The sequence below is a fragment of the Mizuhopecten yessoensis genome, unplaced genomic scaffold (assembly GCF_002113885.1).
Source record: "Mizuhopecten yessoensis strain PY_sf001 unplaced genomic scaffold, ASM211388v2 scaffold3819, whole genome shotgun sequence".
Lineage (NCBI taxonomy): Eukaryota > Metazoa > Mollusca > Bivalvia > Pectinida > Pectinidae > Mizuhopecten > Mizuhopecten yessoensis.
The window spans coordinates 1207891-1231949 of NW_018405235.1; the positions used below are offsets into that span (position 1 = coordinate 1207891).

The following is a 24059-nucleotide window of genomic DNA, read 5'->3' on the forward strand; positions in this document are numbered from 1 at the left end:
CTCAACAAAGCTCAGACGCGTTCACCGGCATGCGCAACATCCGGCAGTTTCTACAAATCCTCCATATTGGATAATGTGATAACAGATTGTAAGTAACATAAAACGTCCATGCTTTGGGTTTAAATACACTAAAGCAATCGGATGGAGCCACACTGTTCGTATATTTGTACGTAGACATATATGTATTAGGGGAATGAAGGCGTAACTGTGTGAAAACATCAGTGATATAAGCCTAATATGGAGCATCGTGCTGCATGGCTAATTTGTAAAGCCGACTTCGGTGTTTGAAAGATAAGTGGGACGCCACGAATAGTTTCCTTCGTATTCATACTTGCAATAGGCTTTTAACACTCTTGACATTAGCTTAAGTAAAATTGTTGAGAAAGATGAAAAATGACGATACAAAGAAGTAGACTTGCCGGTTCCGTGAAATTCGATACTTCGGTATTGTTCCGTGTCCAGATCGATCACAGCACGAATCAATGCAAAACAAAGAAGATATGCTTTATGACATTAGATACAAATTTGTGAAGTTATATTCAAGTATAAACAGTATAGAAGGTAGGCTAACCTATTATTTTACTGATCATTACCAGCTAGCTAACCTAATCTTTTACTGAGAATCAACCCACCCTCCATTTGTCATTTCAAGTTTCCTCTTACCAACAACGTCAGATTAACACACTTTAGTAGTACTTATATTAATACCCAGCCTCCTATGCGCGGCTGGGTATTAAATCGATCCAATTTCTTGTAATGGACAGGTCCAGTACACTGCCGATTGAGCTATATAGCTGTAAAGACATATATAATAGCTCTATCGACCTATCTGAAGTAAGTCTTTTGAGCTATTTTCATGTGATTTTCATTTTTAAGGAAAACGAAACAAAGTTGCTTTTAAAAATAAGACTATCATTAGGGTGATAACAAAAGACATCAAATAAAGGTATTCTTTTTAAAAAATAATGATGTAAAACAATCGGAAATTTTACATTTATGAAAAATTAAAATATACATCTAACTATGCTTTTTGTAGTCAACATTACCATAAACCTTACTGTTTAATGCGACTTTGCTTTAATTTAAAGAGATTTGAAATCTGAGAAAATATAGCTCAATACAGCTATAATGTATAGGTGAATATAGCTATATAGCTCAATCGGCAGAGTGTACTGGACCTGATGGAGCAAGCCCGGTGTGATTTTAGAATAAATTGACAACACATTGGTTCGCATCCATAAATAGGGTTGTAGTATGAACAATTTCTGTTGATATCCTGTATAACTTGAAGTTAAACTCTCCCTAAAATGTCATTAACTTTTCAAGCTAACGTAGCAAGCGTAATACAAATCTGAATTGACCGCCATGTTGGAAAGTTTGTCTCTCTTCCGATAGAGGTCAGACATCTAAATATGGGTGTCATGACCCAATATGGAAATAATAATAAACATGGCGGCATCAGTAGTAATACTATATTTGGCCATGCAGGCAATATATGGAAAGGATAATTGAGATAACATTGCGCGTGATCTGTCATGGCGGTCGTTTCTATTTGACCCAAAGACAGATTTTGCTAATGTTGTGAAAGAGTGTTTTGCATTGGTAAGGATTTGTTTTTTCACAATTATGCAATATTTTGATAACATACTCATATGAGACACAAATAATATGTAATCTTGCAGATTAGCAATTTTGATTTTGTTCCATTAGTTGGCATAGGACCGCTTCGTAGCTCTGATGTCGCAATATATAAAATATATCTCTCGTCATCAGAAAGCTATTTGACAGATGCTGTTGATTTTACACGAGGCATATATCTGCAGAGTTATGCTAATAGCTGTAGCCTAGGCCAACTACTTAATGGGGAGAGACGGGGGAGCAAAATGAAAATGGGATTTTAGTGTGAATCCTCTGAAGATGGAAAGCTGTGTGCATGAAAACGTGTGGGGGAGCTCGAGGGGGCAGGGCAACTGGCCTCCCCCTCCCTTGACCCCCTGTTGCAGGCTATGGCCCGACATTGATTACCGAAATGTGTTTGTCTTTTGTTCCTTGTTTCTCACCGCCATCCCCACCTTCTTGCTCAGATACCCTAAAACCCACCTGGCATCACCTAGCTGTGTGAGTCGTAGTTCATTGTTAGAGCGATACTGTGACTGATAATCTTAACATTCTTGTGGAAAATAAATTTGAAACAAATGTATCAGATTATTGACTTATGTATTCTCTATCATACTTATAATATAATTTAAAAAATTTGGTTCTGATTTAAAGATATAAATATTCTTAAAACACAAAAAGAAAGTACATACCATGGCCACTATGTTTTGTGTAATGTTGCATTTTCCCCTAATCTTGCTAGACCTGAAAGTTCAACGGACTGGTACTGATTAGCTTCAGACTGGTACTGACTAGCTTCAGACTGGTACTGATAAGCTTCGATCAGTACCAGTCTGAAGCTAGTCAGTACCAGTCTGAACCTAATCAGTACCAGTCTGAAGCTTGTCAGTACCAGTCTGAAGCTAGGGAGTACCAGTCTGAAGCTAATCCGTACCAGTCTGAAGCTAGTCAGGACCAGTCTGAAGCTAATCAGTCCCAGTCTGAAGCTAATCAGTACAAGTCTGTAGCTAGTCAGTACCAGTCTGAACCTAATCAGTACCAGTCTGAAGATAATCAGTACCAGTCTGAAGCTTGTCAGTACCAGTCTGAAGCTAACAGTCCCAATCTGATCGAAGCTAATCAGTACCAGTCTGATTAGCTTCAGACTGGCACTGTTTAGCTTCAGACTGGCACTGATAAGCTTCGATCAGATTGGTCCTGTTAGCTTCAGCCTGTACTGTTTAGCTTCAGACTGTTACTGTTTAGCTTCAGACTGGTAGACTGATTAGCTTCAGACTGGTACACTGATTCGCTTCAGACTGGTACTGATTAGCTTCGATCAGATTGGGACTCTTATCTTCAGACTGGTACTGTTTAGATTCAGACTGGTACTGTTTAGCTTCATACTGGTACTGATTAGCTTCAGCCTGGTACTGACTAGCTTCAGATTGGTACTGTTTAGCTTCAGACCGGTACTGATTAGCTTCAGACTGGTACTGATTAGCTTCAGACTGGCACTGTTTAGCTTCAGACTGGTACTGATAAGCTTCGATCAGATTGGTACTGTTAGCTTCAGACTGGTACTGTTTAGCTTCAGACTGGTACTGATTAGCTTCGATCAGATTGGTACTGTTAGCTTCAGACTGGTTCTGTTTAGCTTCAGACTGGTACACTGATTCGCTTCAGACTGGTACTGATTATCTTCAGACTGGTACTGATTAGCTGCAGACTGGTACTGATTAGCTTCGATCAGATTGGGACTGTTAGCTTCAGACTGGTACTGGTTAGCTTCAGACTGGTACTGTTTAGCTTCAGACTGGTACTGATTAACTTCCTAAATCATATGTTTGACTTTGTTAGTATGGACTGTAGAACCTTGACTGATTGTCCATTTCCTCCCCCGTTAAAAATGAAGAAGAACCAGACATAGCAAGGCTATAACTTCAACTACAAATCTGCTACTGGAAATCAAGGTTACCAGACATGCAATATTACTGAAACTGGGGAACATATATATGCATAAAAGTTATATTTGTACTTTTTAATGGATGACCAATGATTTTTTTCTGGTGATATGCTGTACAGTGTTCATGGAATATAGTTCTACCTAAAAAAATAGCTTAGCATATTTTTGCAAAGTACATACTTATTTTAAGGTACATCAACACTGCACATCCAGGAACAATGTCTAGGTCATTCTAAATTGTCCAGCCATTAGCAAATAGTATACATATTATATACTCTTCTCTTTTTTTTGTAGGTAAACATATCTAAATTCCAGTATAAAGAGTTCACATTTTTGGCTTTCCTAGATCACCTCTGAAATGTATGTACAAGTTTTATGTAGATCACAATTTGCATGAAAGTAAACTGAGAAAAGGGTGATGGTGCTGACGGAATCGGGGAATATTTATTTATATTAGAAATCTTAATGAGTGTATGACTGGTGATATTGTTGTGGGCATAATTTGAAATTTGTTGAAAAAAATAATGTTAACTGTGAATTTGGCACAGATTTTTGAAGACAAAATTTAAAGCACTAAACTTTTTAACAACTAAACATGGATTTAGTACAGGAACTGGGTTTTATACAATCTCATTGGCATGTTTCATGGCTAAAACATCTTCAAATTTAAGGGACACGTGTACTCATTGGTTTTTGGGTATTGATGGAATAGATGAGACTTTCTATATATAAAAACCCGAGTGCACGTTTGTGAAAGATGGAAATAGATCTCAAAGCTTTTCTAGCTAGATATAATATGTATATGTTAACTGGCTCCAATTGTAGCAAGAAATGCAACTAGTTTTATATATATAGATATTAGTTGAAATTTTCAAATTTGTTAATAACACAATGTATGCATATATATATAAATTTATTGGTGATGGAAAAGATTTAGAGGATGGTGAAAATGATAGAAAATTTGGATACAGCTATTAGTATTACTTTTTAAATCGAGACATGCACGATGAAGATGTTGATGCATGGACCTATTTTTTGCTGACTGATATATTGCTAGTGAATGGCCTAACCTAGTTATGTTTGAGTTGGATACTTATGATATAAAACATTGGCATTATAGAAAAGTTTGAACCTATTTACTACACAAAGGGAATTTACCAGCGAGCGTTATTGTATAGGCAAAAAGGCCCCTGATCATCACCTGAACTTTAATTTTGGAAAATCAACATTTTAAATCAATTCAAAACCGGTACAATGTACTGTAATTATTTCATTTAAAAGTTTCATTTTCATCAGAGTACAAGTTGAGATATTAAAAAAATAAAAGTCAGTTTTGATAGTCTCCATTAGAAATGGGGCAAATTTTCAGCCCATATGGATGAATAATCAGATCCTTGATATAATATATATAGAGGTTTCACAATGAGTGGTTGTTGAATATAGAATTTATTTCACTTGAGTAAGTTGATTTTAAAAAGTTACAAAAGACACGAGCTTTAGCGAGTGTCTTTCTGTAACTTTTGAAAATTAACTAACGAGGGTGAAATAAATACCATACTCAACCACGAGTCGTGTGATCTGTTTCTAGCACAATTTCAGTCGGAAACAGCTGGAGTGTGACCCAATTTGAATAACATACACACATGTATTTGTTGACAAGGCTGGCGTAGTGATATGACCCATGTAAAAAAAGAAACTCATTAATATTCAAAAATGACTTTTTTTTTTACAAATTAAATAATTGTCAAAATAAATGTTTTGGCAACAACTTCATGAAAAAATATAGTAGATGAACGTCTTTAAGTATTGAGAATATGCAGTATTGCATTAATATATGTATATAAATTGACCGCTGACTAGATGCGTGTACGCATATCGTACGAAATCTGCCTCCTGCCAAGTGATGAAAACTAACTAATCACTGTCAATGTCCAAAACCATAGGCCTGGGACGTTTCTTCATGAAGGTTCTATGCATATGGTTGACGTTTATAGTAAAAGTTCAGCCATAGTCAAACCCTCCAAATAGCGATAACGGGACGTTGGGAGAACGAAATATTTCCCCACACTGTGACAGACCTTGATTTAGTTTCATGACCTGGACACACGACGGTGTGACGTCAAAACGATATCGAGCGTCTAGCAATTTGGCCTGAAACTAGGGATCAAATCTTTAAATATCATCTTCTTTTAATATTACTTAATAATAACCCCATTTTCCCCATTGCGTAACCTCACAAAGTCACCAACATTTGCTGGATGTTGACAGCAGACGACTTAAAATAAATAGCATGTGGCAAAAAGCGTATGGAAAAAGTCTTCCCGGTCAAAGTTCATCTTCTCGTCCAATCAAAAGCCTGAAAGGTCATGTACCACGTGTGGTATATAACTCATATTTATCTAACTGTCTGCAAGTTTATACAATGATCTGAGAGTGGAATAACACAGCATATTGGGGTAGAAAATGTATTATTTCATTGAATGTCTGATCAATCAAAGCAAGTGTACAATTACTTAACAAACTAAACACATCACATGTCTGCATTCAAAGGAAAATTTAGTTGGTATTCTTTTACTTTGATGGAATAGTCACATCCCTTATGAGTATGTCATGCAGTAAACTCATCAATAGTTAACAGGATATTGATATAACCTGTTAAAGACATTTTTAAGATGCACTGAATGGTTCTTCATCTCCTTGCAGACCCTGATGCCGAGTGATGCAATAGAAAAAGATCGACCTGGCAAAGTGTTTGTTGGAGGATTACCTACAGATGTTGATGAAAAAGCACTGGAAGAAAAATTCTCTAAATTCGGCCGGTTGACGGAAAGTAAGTATTTTTGTAAAAATAATTAACATTTTATCTTGTGATTTGGATTTATTTTATATAATTTAGGGTAAATGGTTTGGTTTTGTGTGCTCTTTTAGGGTTTGATATATATATCATATATATATATCTATCAAGGGCAGGATTATTGATTTTCTGTTGAGTTATGCATGCTGCATTGCAGTGATGGCTTTTGTAAGTTTATCATCAAAAGCTTTGACGACTTGTGTACATGTTCAATAAATTATGCTAATGCTCCCAATTGGATGACGTATATATTTATTTCTTCTGCAGCAATTTTGATACGAGACAAAGGAAATAATAAATCAAGGGGATTTGGTTTTGTCACATTTGAGAACCCATTGGATGGTGAAGACGCAGTGAAGACTTTGAACGGACAGGTATTTATATCATTGAACCTGTATGGTGACACAGGGACATTTAATTTACAGTATATGTAACACAGGATCTTCTTATATTTTTGTATTCTATTGTGATATTTTTATGACTGCTGTTGTTTGAGTCTTCAAAAAGGAACATGTTTCTTTGAAAATCTTATAGTGTCTACTATGACAAGCACTGAAGTGCTATTGTAAGTGTATATCTATTGAACTTAACGATATTATCTTTATGATTAGCTAAAAGGTGATGGCTACAAGGATTTGTGTTTGACTCTTATAACAGAAAACATTTATATGCAGGAACTAAAGGGCAAGACTATTCACGTAGAACAAGCGACCAAGCCTCATCGAGCTAGGGCAAGTCGCAGCTCGTCTGTCCGAAGTAAAGCACGCAGCAGGTCTCCAGTTAGACGCCGCTCCAGCTCTGACAGAGACCGAAGGATGAGGGCACCCAGACCAGGAGGCCCCACAAGGGGTGGCAGCTCTATGGGGCCCCGTAGAGGAAGTGGTGTTGAAAGGCGGGGTGGAGGAGGAAGTTATAGAGGAAGTCGTGGGGCTCCCAGGGGTCGTGGAGGATACGGGGGTGGTGGTGGAAGGTATTTCAAATTTTTCTTTCTCCTTTACTATCATTTAAATCATTCAGTGTTTGCATTACTTTGCTGTACTAAGACTGTGACATAATTCAAAATTGAAAACTCGCTCTTTCGTGTGTTTATTGCTATGGAACATTTTTCTTGGGATTGCAATTACATGTTTGTAGTATGTGGCGTTATACATTTCAATTGATCCAGAGGACCATAGTTGGCTTAAGCTATATTGTAGTGTCTGTTGGCTGTCTGACTGTCAACAATCTCTTAAAATTTCTTCTTCTGAACTGCATGACAGAATTTCATCAAATGTGACTGTAAGATATTCTTTGGTGGTGGAGGATTAAATTACAATCCCCCTGGAAGGGTTGGGCTGGAGGTCTAGGCTTGGAGACTGGGCAGAAATGAGGGTGATGTAGCAATATTTAAACAGGCTGTCTTCTGGAACTATGTGCTGGAAGAATCATATTTTGTCGGAAACATCCATAGGAAATGAATACCGAAAAATAGAGGATTCAACCCAAAGGGGGCGGAGTGGTTGGGCCACAAAATGGGTGATAAATTACCTGGTTACAGCCGTGACACATGGTCAAACAGAGACAAACACAGTCATGCTACCAGGATTGTGCTGTGTTCTGGCCCTACTGGTTGGGACTATATCTACCCAGGGTCATAATATGGAAACAGACTGGGGTCAAAAATATATTTTTCCGTGATTGATTGCTTAAATTTCAAGGTGAGCAATGAATATCCTCATGATGTTTATTTTGTAGTTCGTACAGTTCCTATGGCAGAGATTCGTTCGAGGATAGGAAACCAATGGGCATTAAGAGTGGACCAGATAGATCAGAACGATCCATGTTTGGATCAGGTGCCAGAAGGGGACCTCCCCAATCACATGACACTCCACCAAGACGAGGTAAGGATTAAGATACAAAATAAGGCCAGACAACAAAATAAAGGTTTCCTTTAACATGTTGAAAAATTAAGGGTAGGAAGGCAGGTAACAAGTTTTATTTTAATAATACTTTTATATGGTTTATATAGGAAAGTGATCTTGACTTTAACAGTGCTTCACTGAACCAGAGACGATTTTAACCAATTTCGCTCTGAAACTTCATTGGGGGAGGGCAATAATTTCCTAAATAAATGAGGCTGGTTCGACCCCTGGGGCTAGGTAGGCCGGGCCCAAAAAGGGAAATTATCTAAAATTTTGCTTTAACACGCTAATACCCCCTAATTGCCTTAGTGGATTGTACAAAATTTGGTCAAAAACATCATTTAGTAAGAACATACATTTCTTAATTGAATGAGGTTGACTTGCCTAAGAAATGGTACAGCTAGATTATCATATTCTATGGTGTAGTTTTCATAAATTGTTAAAAATTGGTAATCTAGGTTTATAAAAGCTTATAGTTGAATGTAAGTTAAAGTATTGTCTGATTACACCCTGTAATATGACATATTACTTATTTCAAAATCTGTTAACGTGGCAACTCAATGGAGGCCCCTGATTAGTTGAAAGTCAGATATTGTGGTCCCAGTTGGGTTAGAACATAGATCTTGTCTGGTTTTAGGAAATTTCATATAAAGATGTACTAGTGCATTCAGTTGTAATGACTTACATATAAAACCAGGTGAACGATACAGGTCCAATGGACCTCTTGTTCAATTTCTCGACCAGCTGACAAGTTTTCAAATTGCAATAAGTCCAATAGAAACAGTATTTCAGCTCTGTCAACTAGACAACCACTGTATATTTCACTCTATATTTATGTTTAGTTTAAGAAGATTAGGGGTGGTACAATGTTTCTCTCAATATAGACCTGACAGGGACAGCATAATGTCCATTTGACATATTTCTAGTTCTCTCAAAACTTCGGGAATGTTTAACTATCTTCCTGTGGTACTTTCAGGAGAAGGGGATAGATATGCTGGGAATAGTTTTGACCGAATGGACAGAATGGACCGGATGGACAGAATGGAGAGACCAGAAAGAATGGATAGAGGAGCACCTCCTCGGAGGGATTCGTATCCGTCCCCCACACGTGATTACGGTCGGGGTCCTCTTCCCGCAGACAGGTAAAAACACACACTAACTTCTGTTGTGATTATTACCAAAATGTTTATTAGAAGATTGAATAAAATGGCAAAATAAATGGAAGTAAAAATGTTTTGTCATAGCTATAAGGATGAAAATTCAGTTTATCTATTGCAAACAAATCAGAGGAGATGTAAGAGTAATGCTTATCTGATCAGAAAGACAAAAACTCTTCAATCTTCTTTCATTAAAAATTGCAGAAAGGATGTAGTTTTAGCCTGTTTATCCTTGCTGTAGTCAATTCCTGACCAGTTCTCAGCTTTTATCCTATATAGTCATATGTAGTATAGCCCTAATCTGATTTGTATATTTTTTTCATGGGATCAAATAACAACTAATGTGTATGTAGCTGTTTCCACGGCACTGTATCATATCAATTATACAACGGAACAATAATTTGAGATTGTAGTCTTAAAAATTATATGTTTATGTATATAATCAGTGATCAAAACGCATGAATAAGTGTTTTCAATCCAGTTTGATATCCCCTTATAAGAGTTTGCTAACAACAGCTTTTGAAGTTGCGTAGAATGTTTCTGATAAGAATGCCACATCAGTGTTTGTTTTACAATAACAGCATGATATTTTGTCTGTAGCGTTTGTTCCAAATTATGTTTTGCAGTCGCATGCCCCCAAGTCGTGGGTCAGCTAGAGATTATCCACAAACCTCACGAGACTACCCTCCTCCTGCTAGGGAATACTCACCACCTGCCCCATCCAGAGACTATCCCTCTAGGGATAGCTACAGCAGCTACGACCGAGCTCCTGGGCCCCGGGACAGAGCTCCTCCAGCGGCACGTGACAGAGCCCCTGCCAGGTGCGTCTCCATCCCATCTGTTTGTGTGCTTTTCAGTAGATCCATATTAAAAGACACTCTGGTTATTTCATGGATGAAAAAAATAAGTTTTCTTTTTCAAAAAGGAGGAAGGAGTAACTTTTGTTATCAAAGGAGGAGGAGGAGGGAATAAATGTTGCTTAAAATGTTTTCCGTGTATGAACCATTACTCCAAAATGAATGGTAGCAATTAGGCTTTACTGTACCTTATTTGTAATTTTAATTGCATATGCATGCTTCTGAAAAGAATTATCTTCAGAAATTATTTGTTAACGTTCACCCTTAAAGCATTGTTCTGCAATTTTACTAACACTCCCACAAACACAAAGACACATGGAGTATCGTAAAAATAACTATGAAGGTGTGAATGTTTTTGTAAGGGATCAATGAGTTTTCTCTGGCATTTGAAATTTTGTTAAAATATTTAATAAGAAATTTTTTTCAGAATATTGTTTCCTGTTTTATTTGTTACATGTTGCATTTCAGTGGACACATAGCTATAATAATCTTAGTAAAGGTATCTTGTGTGTGTGTGTGTGTGTATGGACCATTAGATATCAAACCATAGTAAGGTAGCTCTCTTGTGGGTGTGTATTGACCATTAGATATTAAACCATAGTAAGGTAGCTCTCTTGTGGGTGTGTATGGACCATTAGATATTAAACCATAGTAAAATATAGCTCTCTTGATGGTGGGTGTATGGACCATTATATATTAAACCATAGTAAGGTAGCTCTCTTGTGTGTGTGTGTGTGTATGGACCATTATATATTAAACCATAGTAAGGTAGCTCTTTTGTGGGTGTGTGTTTGGACCATTAGATATTAAACCATAGTAAGGTAGCTCTCTTGTGAGTGTGTGTATGGACCATAAGATATTAAACTCGTTCCTTCATACTGGAGTTTTCTTTTGTTGAAATATGAAATGAGACACAGAATCCCGTTTCCATTTTCATTTGTTTTCGATATGTTACATTTATTGAGAATTGGCATTAAAACTAAATTTCTTTCTTCGTTTTCTTTTTAGCACAAGCTATGAATATTCAAGGTAAGTCATGCTCAAATCCCAAGAATTTTTGTAAATGTTTTATGTAAAGCCTGTTTTCAGTTTTGAAACAGATAATACCTTTATTAAAATGAACATGATTGATTATTCCAGAGTTAAAAGATTTATTACATGATAAATGATGTTGGTTTACACTCCAAGCTGGATTAATACCAGCTTATCACTGTATCAGGGTGAATGTACTACTGTAATTTGACTTGCAGTCCAGTGCCCATTCTAAGACAACATCAAATATAACATTATCAAATTAAACAGTAAGCAAAAGATACAATTGTGACAGTGCAGACATTTTTCAATTGGAACATGTAGTTGTCATCTCTGTCTAAGCATTCCATTGTATGTCCTCTGGTCAGTCAACCTTAGTTTTATATAAGCAGCCCATTGTTTGTCCTCTAGTCAGTCAACCTTAGTTTTATATAAGCAGCCCATTGTATGTCCTCTGGTCAGTCAACCTTAGTTTTATATAATCAGCCCATTGTATGTCCTCTGGTCAGTCAACCTTAGTTTTAATTATTCTGTTGTCTAAACTATATATCTAGTGAAACTGAGGAGTAATTACTGCATACAATTCAGAAAAAATAGCTTTTTATGTAATTAAGAAAAATTGCACAGCACATAATTCTCTATCATCAACTTGATTTTCACAAGTCAATCTCAATATATATATTTTTTTACATCTTGCCAATCTCGTACTGATTTTTATTTTTTTTCTGACGTGACATATTTTATTCTATTTCATCTAAACTCACTCTGAATCGCAATAGTTCGGCCTCCTGGCCTTCTTCAAGGGTGAAAGTCAATGGTTGTTTCAAGTAACGTCCATCTTACTTATTCGGAGGTACAGGAAATGACATACAATTGTCGCAATGACTCATTAAATATATGACGTCATAATAGCACGCCATCAAAAACAAAATGTCAATGCAATGTTAAGAACTTAAGAGCCATGTTTCTCCCATTAGAAGTTCTTCTGTATATTACACCCATATGGAAATTTGGTGTTACATTTTCTTATCCATACATGTATGTCCTCAATTAACAGTCTATATGACCTGCCTTCCTTGTGTACTCCCTGTAGCACCCTCACCCCAACAGCATTGACTGAATGGTGAAGGAAACGCCTACTGATTGTTTTTTTCTGCCTTGAGTCGAACGTCTCTCACATGTTCCTCGAACTGTTCTTTTAATGAGCGTTCTGTCTCGCCCACTTATGCAACCATTTCACATTTCTTACATACTACACCGTAGAAAATATTCCTGTCAGTACATTAACCATTCTTTACTGGGTTTTTATGTCTCTTAAAAGATTCGACTGCAATTTTCTACTGAAGTGCAATATGAAGTAAGTATAAACAAAACAACTGTGATAATATAACCTATATATCTGACATCACAGAGATTATGGAATGACAAGCCGGGATTCCTACACTAGTGCTGCCCCCAGTAGAAGCAGCTTTGGAGCTCCGAGCAGGGACCCTATACTGTCACCTAGAGATGAATACAGTGGTGGTCGTGACTCATTCCGATCAGAACCAGCCAGCAGAGAGTACGGACTATCAACGTAAGTTGTGGTAGCTTCTTGAAGCAACCTTTTAAAATTCACTTCTTTGTCCCATACCCGTAATCTTTAATTTTAGTTTAAACCATGTGGAGTAAAAATGTATACCCAAATATACAAAAATACACCATGACCAAACATTTTGACCATAAAAGTAAGGTAGTCATTAATGAAGATTCCTCTCTTGTTATAATGTTGTTGAAGAATTAAAGTTAAGATTTAAAAATAATGAAAATGGTGGCATTGTGTCAAGGTTTTACCTGTCAGTATATTTAGGGCCAGAATTCTGCCACATTCCATAATTACAGTGAGATTTACTTATTTTTTTTCCAAATTTGATATTATATCCCAAAATATTAAACATTGAGATCTATCTGCAGCAAACACAACTTAATTTACTATTTATTTTGTCCATGGATGCATTGTAACCAGGCCTCTGATAATGTCACATTTTTTATCTAATAACAAAAATAACAGCGAAAATATATTCATTTTTCAGTAGTTCCTATTCAAGAGACTTCAGTACGAATAGAACGGTATCTTCCAGAAGTGAATACGATAGAGGTCCTCCACCATCCAGAGAATACGATTCTTACAGAGGTATTAACCATTCAAGTGATTACTGTCACTGGAACAAAATCACACTTATTATTACACGCCCGTCGAAATTACAGCGGACTTATATTTCATATTATAGTAGACTTATATTTCGTATTACAGTGGACTTATATAACATATTACAATGGACTTATATTTCATATTACAATGGACTTATATTTCATATTATAGTAGACTTATATTTCGTATTACAGTGGACTTATATAACATATTACTATGGACTTATATTTCATATTACAATGGACTTATATTTCATATTACAATGGATTTAAGTTACATATTACAGTGGACTAATATTTCGTATTACAGTGGACTTATATTACATATTACAATGGACTTATATTTCATATTACAATGGACTTATATTTCATATTACAATGGACTTATATTTCATATTACAATGGACTTAAATTACATATTACAGTGGACTAATATTTCGTATTACATTGGACTTATATTACATATAACAGTGGACATGTATTACATATTACAGTGGACTTAAATTACATATTACAATGGACTTAAATTACATATTACGATGGACTTATATTTCATATTACAATGGACTTATATTACATATTACAGTGGACTTAAATTACATATTACAATGGACTTAAATGACATATTACAATGGACTTAAATGACATATTACAATGGACTTAAATTACATATTACAGTGGACTTATATTACATATTACAATGGATTTACCTTGCATATTACATGTTAATTATTAATATAAGGGGCATGTTAACATGCATTTATTGTACAAATGTATTAAGAAGTGCTAGGTGAAGCCAAGTAATGCTTGTATTAATTGCCTCTCTAACCATGAAAAAAAAACCATGAAGAAGAGAGACATATTTCCAGTTATGGTTTATGTTTAAACTTGGTTGTACTGTATAAGGATAGAAACCATTACTTCTTCCTCAGAAAATGGACGTCAGAGTGGTCCACCTTCACGACCAAGTGGGCCTCCTAGCCGTGGATTTGGTAGCACAGGTGGTGGTGGTAAGTACTTTTAGATTCTGTGACAAAATATGGTTTGCTTTTACATGTCTTGCTTTCAGTAAAAACCTGAACACTTGTACCAGGATCACAGGGATATGTAGCATCAAACGGGATTAATCTCTTCAACCCACCTCGTAAGAAACAATGGAAAACGAGAGTGTGAAAGTAGCTTTTCAACGCAAATCTGTGAACCACCGAGCAAAATCTTGGAAATTACCTTTCAATACAACCATAATATCTGAGGAGGATGGATTACAAATGTATTTTGTTGAAAAATCCGGTTTTAAATTTCGTAGCAAAAATCTGAGGATCACTAGACAAACGAGTTGTATGAGCTTTTTTACTGAGTGGAATTTCAACGTGACATGTCATGTCAAAGACTACAGGACGCGAGTTACGATGGTGGATTCTTGAGAACCTTTTAAGGCCTTAAAATTAATGCAATGGATTCCTATCATCTTCACAGTGTAGATCGTAAGGAGTTAACACCAGATGTGAACTTTCTAGGTTTCTCGGAACAGATAAGTATGAAAATGTGACCATATTTCAATATTATTTCATAAATAGTCAATAACAGTGCATGCATCTGCTATAAAATTGAAAACGGTTTATAAAAAATATGGAATAAGTTTGTTCAAACTGTCAACATTCAGGCTTAGTACCGAAAAATAAAGCTTCTAATTTATGCATTTGCAATATGAATTCTGAAGAGCCTCCTATAAATATAATATCATACCCAACTGTCATGACAAATTGTCACTTACCAGAGTTCATTCCAGACGCGTATATTGAAGCCAAAAAAATATGATTACTTGGTTCTCAGGCCCGCGCACATTTCATTTTAGGGCACTGCATTGCCGATTTTATCGTGAAAGTAATAAATAAAAAATCTTGAAAACCTTCTTTAAAAAAATCTGGAAAATTGGTCCGCGTGTTGTTTTTACTCGTTGGTCACCCAAGTCCCGAAAACGTATGAATAATGATATACAGGCAAGCGTTGAAACGATTATGACTTATTAATCTTGTGTACAAATGGCGCACATTTCGGTACAAATAAGGAATGGAGGGGTCCGTGATTCCTCCCTGGTACATCGTGGGAGGATTTTCGGAGGCTTGCTCCGTGACAGGTCTCTACACAACTATAAAAAATGGTCGTTCCCAGATAAACTCTGTTCTGATAAAGTATTTGTGTGTGTTGGGCGACAAAAATCGGACACATTTGACAATGTAATGTCCACAATGAACGTTTTACAAACTTCACGGTTGTTTGGAATAAAAAAAAAATCTCCCTCGTTTCATTTTTGCCATGTAAAATGAAAAAAGAAATATACCTTCCTGCCTCATGATCTCTTCAAAAGAAAATTGGCCTGAGAACCAAGTAATTAATTTTTTTTGGCCTAAGTATTATTTCAACTTATAATCAGTTTGTCAGGTAAAAGTAGCCAAAAACAAAAACTTACAGCTACAAAAAAAATAAAATGTACAGCAATGTTACAACTTTAATTCTTTCTCTGATCATCAGAATAAACAAATTACCCACTTGCCAAAAGGAATTTAGACACTACTTCAATTCTCACTAGAAATCAAAATAAATAATCTAGATTATCTAGTGTTTAAAAGAAATCAGGAATGCAAAATACAACTAGCCTGAATTCTGGGGGTAACAAATATCTAGATTGTGAAATTTTAATAGTTACTTTGAAAATGTAGGGCAGGCTAGTGGAACTTTTTAATATCATCCTGCGGGCTAGTATTCTAAATATGAAATTGTGCACCCCTGGAAACTCCAACTATTTTTTGTGACCATTTATATATTATGTAATTATTAACAAGAAAATTTTGATTTGTACAACAAGGATTGAGATCCAACTTCCAATAGTGCTGTGAATTTCATATTCGTGACTGAATTAGAAACCAGTATCTTGATTAACGAGGTTATCACTGTACATTATAAAAACGTTTATCTGTTATACTTGTGCTAAATACCTCCCAGTATCTTAAACACTACTAATCCTCAGACATTTACTCGCGAGTGAAGGATATTTTTAACTAAGAATGTTCATGCTGAGTGATGGTGTATGGCGTACATGTAATCTAACATGTTTTCATCAGCAAGCAAAGTGATGTTTCTTCAACTGGAATGAACTCTGCATTTTAGGAATTTGTTACGTTAACGTTAAAAAATAAATAGAATTGCATTTAATTGCACTTGTCGCATTTTGTTTCTCCCATCTCCTACCAATATAGGTTCAAGCAGAGACAATGGAATGTCAGGAAGACAGACATCCTCCCGAGGAGGACCGTACAGTTCCCCCTCATCGCATGGAGCCCCACCATCACGGGGTCCTCCCCAAAGGGGACCACCAGGTGGTTCCCGAGGACCCCCTCCTAGGGAGGACAGGAGTAGGGATGGATTTGGGGCTGGAAGTAGGCGCCCGCCGCCACCATCAGACTCGCGAGGACCCCCAATTAAAAGACCACGCCCGGGCGTTCCATCTAGGGGAGGTGGACCCCCTTTCAGGCGTTGAGACATGGACTATTGAATGTCTAGGCTAGAGAAAATGAGAGACATTGCCTTATTCAAGAGTTAAAAAGATTATATGAAGTAAAGAGCAGAAAGCTATTGTGACTCGTGAATAAGACATTTTAAATTTTTTCTATACATAGGTTTTTATTTCAAAAGTCATAACAAGTCATTATGGAAGTTTTAATCGGTTCAGTATAATTGAATTGTTACTTGAAAGAGACAGAAACCCAAGGTATTCATAATAGATGTGGGAAAAGTTAGAAACTGAACACCATATGATAAAATAACAATCCTCATAGGGTTACATATTTTTTGTATAGAACTGTTGTAAAACTGTCATTCATTATCATTCTTGTGATTGTCAACATTCATTATGTAGTGAACCTTTGATAATAAATAGATTGTCTTAATGTATAAACAACCGTTGTTTTGACCGTTTCACCTCATATGAAAATATCAGATTATACGAGAAGGACCAAAATACTGGAAAACAAGAATTGATTCAACTGGAAAACAAAAACCGATTTTAAGGCAACAAAGGAGAATTGTAAACTGCAACAAAGGATGAAACGTGATACAGCTTTAGAAAAACTGTCTGAAAATTAACAAATTCATTGTTTGCTTCGAAGCAGCAGTATGAAGTTGAACAGAAGTTTAAAATGGATTTTAATTTGATACCGTATTGATACCGATACCAAGCACAATGGGTCTGCAAGGCATTTCAACTTGTTCTCAAATCCACTTATCGCGTTCACTGTGAAGCAGCTAATTCTCATACCCACATGCCGTGTCGATTGTGATAAAATTGTGAAGCAATATATGAAGCAACTCATACTCGTACTTCATACCGTATCCATCACGAAGCAAGCAGAAAAAAATATAGACATATATATGTTAAAATCTGACATATTTCATGAATAGTATGAAAATTAAACTTCTAAATTAAAAATAATTTTGCATTGGTTCAAAAAGATTATTTCAGTCGTCGATACAGATCGCTTGATATGGATTCACCGGCATAACATTTCTGATTTCAAATGCTTTTCAGAATTTTTAAATGATTAACGAAAATAGTTGCCGAACTTGCTTTGATTTTTTTGGAATTTGAAAATGATAGAAGAATTGTAGGGAAGAAGTTCTTGATAATTTCTGAAATGCAACCAATATTGGATCGACATATGAGGAAAAGATGAAAAGAGTGTTGTTTATATAGACAACAGTTAACACTCGTCCCCACAGGAACGTACTATCTGTTATAAAATACAAGAGGAAATAACTGGAGCAAAGCGCAGTGTTAATAATGAAAGTTATCGGAAACAATATCAGATTTAGTGCTCGGAGGTAAGTATGGGTTTACAGTTTTTGGTAATTTGCTGTTGCGTCTTTGTTACAATTTTGGATCCATTCAATCTCGGTTCTGTAGGAAGAAATGCGTACTGCTGTTATATGAGCTCATTAACTGATGGCAATGTTTCAGTTTCTTTAAAGCAGTGTATTGCTTATATTTCTTCAAAGTACTGTTAGGTGCTGTTATGAAATACTTGTATTGTAGATTACTTACATATCTATCAAATATTTTGTAGATCACTTCTAATAACTTTTGTAACTTTACCTTCTGATAAATAACGCAATTATAGTTCTCTAAAATGATGTTTTATCCCTTTTATTTCTATAAAATAATTGTGCATGTACATTCATTGCATTGTAAAAATTCCGTAATTGAAACACTTAATGTTTTTTATAATTCGCTTGAATTGCTATCAAATGATGTTATTTAAATACTTTATGGTTGTAGATTATTATATTGCACTTATTTTACTTTGTAAATTGATTTTTCTATAGTTTTACAGTGCGTATGTTACATATTAATAAGATGTTTTAATTGGTGCAAGTAATCTACAGTGCATTATTTATACAGTTAGTCAAAAATTGCAAATACTCAGCATTTTACCAAATACTTGTAAAATTTCGCACGTACACAACAGCAGTGTATATTGGAAATCTTCAAAACTTCGGAAGAGAAAAATGAATTCATGTCTGATAAACCAATGATGCGTTTAAAACAAAATGAATGCTTTAGTTTTGCAGCTTGGAATTCTAAAATACTTGAACATAGGATTTTTTTAAATTCTTTTATTGGAGATCTCTTTCCATTGGCATTGATTTCCAAATAAAATTATTTGGGTTGAAATTTTGTTTTGTCATTCAGAAAAATTTGAACATTGGTAGTCTTTAATAGTTGCAAAACTGTTGTCAAACATTCAGGGGAAAAAAATCTTTGGACACATCATTGAATTATCTGTTATCAATCTAAACTACTGGAGTGGAGGATGGAACCATTGCTTGAACAACAGTAAGATCACACAAAGTACATACGGAAGGAATGAAGAGAAAAGATTTGAAATGTGCAGCAAACGAAGGAGAAATACCTACTTGTCACCACAGGAATGAAGATTCCGCCGAATGTGAAGGATGGTAATATTTCCTTATATATCTATGTGTTTTGAGGTGTGCCAGAGCACTCCTTTCATCCACCCAGTCAAATCAAGCCGTCATACGAATTATCCATTCAGCCATGGTAGGTGTTGTCGAAGTACGAGTTCTATATTTCTATATTCTGATTGGACAATCAAAAACAGAATATTAAAATAAAACCTGTTTTGGACAATAAACAAAAAAATAGTTTTAGGTTATAAAAGCAGTTTCCTTTACCCAGAATTTTTACCCTAAATATTTTACATGCTTAAGAAATTCGAAGTGCCCTGTATGTACATGTAGTTTTGCCACTGACTGTGTTTGCTCCACAGAACAACATAATACAGAAGGATATCAACAGCATTTGATATGAACACGGAAAGTAATCGCAACAAAAAGTGTCCCTCAGACAGGATACAATGTAATCGCAAGAGGAGCTCCGATAGGACAGAGTAAAACACCTGTCCAGCTCCCGGAGAACTTCATCAGCACGATATCACTTCACCTGGACAGGTAACTCCTTCGGTGCGCACCATGTTGTAAGTTTTAGGTGAGAAAATTTAAAAAAAAAAATTGAAGGCCGTGAAAATGAAGATTTTTTACCAATATCTTGTCGCGCGCAGAAAAGTTCGTTATATTCTCAATAGTTCCGATGATTTTTCTTTGGAAAAAAAGCTTAAGCCGAACGCTATTCGGACAGCAAAATATTCTAATGAATTTGAGAATCTTCTTGATTTATTTGAACGCTATTGGATGAATGTGGACGTTATGCTCTTTTAGTGATAATTTTAAAATCCAAATGAATGCATAGAAAATAATGCGGAAAAATAACCTACCACCACCTTACGTTTGGGTTAACGGTTATGCGCTGGAGAATGTAGGGATGGCTTTAACCTTCACACCTCGATATGTACCAATGTATGCTCTGCTGAAATCCATTTTTACTCTAGCTACAATCCTACAAGGATCAAATCCTGTGACACGGAGAAAGGCAGCTACAATTCATTGGAAGCATCATCACAAGCTGGCCAATGCCAAGCTAGCATCACCAACAAGGAATACGGAAACAAGAAGGCATAAAAAGGATATTAAAGTGCAGGGCAGCATTGTGGGAGAACAGAGAACTGATGACTGATTTTGTTTCTCTTTCAGATATGAAGATGGAACGGATTGAAAAAAATAATTCACAGCACCTCAAAGTTTATTCAAATTATTTAATTTATTATAAAAATATTTATCATGTTTAAGCATCTTTTGAAGAATCACAATCAAAATTATTTTTATTGTAAAATATTAATACAATATATTGTCTACAAAAATTTGAGATGCTGTTAAAAGTTAATCCTCTTGTTTCAGGTATTCCAGAGGATCCAGATGTTTTTTTATCAGTGAAAAGTTATTTTGTTTATCAAACTTGAATGGAAACTGAAATTGAAAATTGAAAAATATAACAAAGGAATAATTAATCAATACTAGCTTACTGGCTATAATGTTGAACAAAGCTAGATAACTTTAATAAACGTGTATGCAATTGTAAATATGTTGAATAAAAATGAAATGTCTATTTTTGCTGATTAATGTTATGTTCAATCTGCTAAAGCATTAAAACATTTTTGAAGGTTGATGATTCATCAGTTTGTGTGACATTGGATAGAAGCTGGACACATCAACCAGGTTTAGACTCAGACCATTTGGAAAGTTACTCTCCAGCAAGGGTGAGTAATAATGAAGTCTTCTGGTAGTGGCTGAGAAATGTATCTGGTCAGGTACATTGATTGTCATTAGTAAACCTTATTTTAAAATCTGAACATTTTGAAAGTAAATTCTTCCTCATCTCATAAAGTTTTACTTAATATACATGATTTTCGACACATTTTTCTTAAGAATGAGTTGCTTTTTTTCAATTTTGAGATTCAGTATATGAACTTCTTGAAAAATGTGATTGAACTGTTTGATTGTAATTGTTAGCATGATGATAGTAGATAACAAGTCCATTTGGCTTATTTTGATGTGGACACATGGCATGTTACATAGCTGGGAACGAGGCATGTTACATAGCTGGGATCGAGGCATGTTACATATGTAGCTGTGAACGAGGCATGTTACATATGTAGCTGGGAACGAGGCATGTTACATAGCTGGGAAAGAGACATGTTACATAGCTGGGAACGAGGCATGTTACATAGCTGGGAAAGAGGCATGTTACATAGCTGGGAACGAGGCATGTTACATAGCTGGGAACAGACCATTTTGCCAGGAACCAGAACAAGGCTTGTGTATAGTCTGTATCACAATAGTACATATAGTCTGTATCAAAAATGATGGTATTAACTGCTTACAAGTAAACACTGCACCATTTTCAGAATTCTTGTCTTTATATATTTCAGAGGTAACCTGGAAAAAGATGGGACACATGGATGAGGTGACCTATCAATACAACCTACCAGTGAACACATTCTACAAGGTGAGTGGCTAAAAAAGATTAAAATCTTTTGTCAGATAAGTCTGAATCAAGCAAAATAAAAAACTTGCTCAGGGGCCGGCAAAAGCACTCGTCCGCTCGTCCTGACGAGTGGTTTTTGCCGGCGGACGAGTGATTTTTTACAGTAACTAGTCTGTCGGACTAGTAAATTTTGAAGGAAATATCAGTTTTAGTAACTTTACTTATCGTTTTTTCTGTGTGATAATAAATGCCAAGACCCTTCAACGCACTGTTATTTGTTTTCAATTTTGACAAGATTGGTGAATACTGAGTGTAACTCTAATTTACGCTTGTAAAGACCCGCCAATGCCATGCCTGGCTCCTAAGAAGCAAGTGTTTAATTGATAACGTTACAAACTGATCAATAACGTCCGAGTGTTCCGATGATACTGTACTTGTTATAATGGATAAAAAACGAGGCTATCCAAATGATTCAGAAGATGGCTCTGACGACTGAATGTCAATGTGTTGAAATGACTAATTATTTGTGTTTATGCGTCACTTACGACTAATTAATTTGTGTTGAACTGTTCACATGTTATTATGGACTAGTAAAACAAAACAAACAAATATTAACAGGTTTTGTGACTTTTAATTGTATGCCATACATTACCACACAATAATACATGTCAATTGTTTATATGATAGATACAATTCATTAACATATTATTTAAACAACATTTTAGTCTAAAATTTTCGGACAAGTGAATTTTCCATCCGGACGAGTACTTTTTATCAGTCCACTTGCCCGACGGACGAGTGCTTTTAAAAGTTTTTCCCGGCCCCTGAACTTGCTGGCATTGATTTGGGGAAAATGTGATGTCTTCTTTAATTTCCCTTGATTTGAAAGCTGAAAGAGCTATGTCGCAATGTTTTATGACTTTTGTATTTGAGATCATCATTTCATCACTCTTGGCCTGACCTAAAATGTCCAGTCAATGGGACAGGATTAACAACATATATGTGATAATAGAGAGAACAGTTATGGAATCTTGTTTTTATTTCCTTGTAGCATCACCGGAATTGGCAGTGAAAAACAGACCAGCATCGTTCAGAGATTCAGGATCAGTCAACTTGACAAGGATGCTGCGAACTTGACCATAACAGATACTTGCAAATGTGTGCTGTAAGGAGATGATGGCTATGTATAACACCGAACTTACTGTTACTTGTGGATGAATGATATTCTGTGATCTTGATTGAACATTTGATGGAAGTCTTTACTGTCAACACCAGACAATGTTTGGTTTGTGATGTAAAACACCTTGTAACCAACTGTGAGACAACATGTGATGATAAACATTTACTGTCAACATCGGGACTAAATGCTGTCTGATTGTAAAATCTGTACCCTCAACAGTGAACAATGTATGGTTTGTGATGGTGCATAAAAATTGAAGTACTCAAAATAAACTTCTCACATGGAAAGAATGATTTGGTGTCATTTGTTGAAATTCGAACAGCCAATGTCATTTACAGACGTTAAAGAATGAACATCTTTTAATTTTGTTCTGTGCTTTGTTTAAAGTGACAAAGTTTATAATGAGAAGAAGGAAATAAAGTAGTGTTGCTAGTAACTAACATATCGGTAAGCAAGCATACTGATTTTGTTCAGTGTGCAGTTAAACTAAACCTGAAAAAATGGAATGTTCTCTAGGATTTCTGTACCACTTTCAAAAACTACCTACAGTATGTATTGGATTATTTTTTAATTATTTCTGTTTAGAAAACCTTAGCTTGTGTAGCGGGTCAGTTTTACAGACAATTAAGAGGTCTTTATCGATACAGTACATATTAATTTCCACAACACTGTCACAAACATGGTTCAACATTTTATCTCTTTTTTTTTAGGTCACCTGAGCTTTGCTCAAGTGACCTATTCCAATCGCTTTTCGTGCGTCGTCGTCCGTCGTGCGTCGTGCGTAAACTTTTACATTTTCAACCTCTTCTCAAGAACCAGTGGATGGATTTTTTTCAAACTTGGTCAGAATCATCCTTGGTAGATGAGGCTT

General features: G+C 35.6%; 1 protein-coding gene across 4 annotated transcripts; it reads left to right on the forward strand.

Moving 5' to 3' along the window:
* Window positions 1–23546, forward strand: LOC110448098 (RNA binding motif protein, X-linked-like-1). Of its 4 annotated transcripts, XR_002462680.1 has the most exons (14): window positions 1–88; window positions 6266–6392; window positions 6684–6790; window positions 7091–7386; window positions 8151–8296; window positions 9294–9459; window positions 10101–10295; window positions 11340–11360; window positions 12775–12939; window positions 13436–13536; window positions 14486–14565; window positions 21184–21280; window positions 21953–22029; window positions 23060–23546. XR_002462680.1 is itself a non-coding variant. In XM_021494159.1 (13 exons), exons 3-13 carry the CDS (start codon window positions 6272–6274, stop codon window positions 17089–17091), a joined length of 1680 nt encoding a protein of 559 aa, XP_021349834.1. In that variant the 5' UTR covers window positions 17–88; window positions 3857–3922; window positions 6266–6271; the 3' UTR covers window positions 17092–17508. The 4 variants fall into 4 exon arrangements, 3 of the variants coding, with proteins under 3 accessions (XP_021349835.1, XP_021349836.1, XP_021349834.1); XM_021494159.1 differs by lacking the exons at window positions 21184–21280; window positions 21953–22029; window positions 23060–23546 and adding exons at window positions 3857–3922; window positions 16810–17508 and having other exon boundaries at window positions 17–88; XM_021494160.1 differs by lacking the exons at window positions 21184–21280; window positions 21953–22029; window positions 23060–23546 and adding an exon at window positions 16811–17508 and having other exon boundaries at window positions 14486–14563.
* The last annotated feature ends 513 nt before the right edge of the window (window positions 23547–24059 follow it).

Excerpts from the sequence above, each read along its gene's own strand:
- LOC110448098 (XM_021494159.1), top strand. The coding sequence starts at position 6,272 with ATGCCGAGTGATGCAATAGAAAAAGATCGACCTGGCAAAGTGTTTGTT. Across the intron at positions 6,393-6,683 it reads ATTCGGCCGGTTGACGGAAA|CAATTTTGATACGAGACAAA; the intron begins GTAAGTATTTTT and ends TTTCTTCTGCAG. Across the intron at positions 7,387-8,150 it reads TACGGGGGTGGTGGTGGAAG|TTCGTACAGTTCCTATGGCA; the intron begins GTATTTCAAATT and ends TTTATTTTGTAG.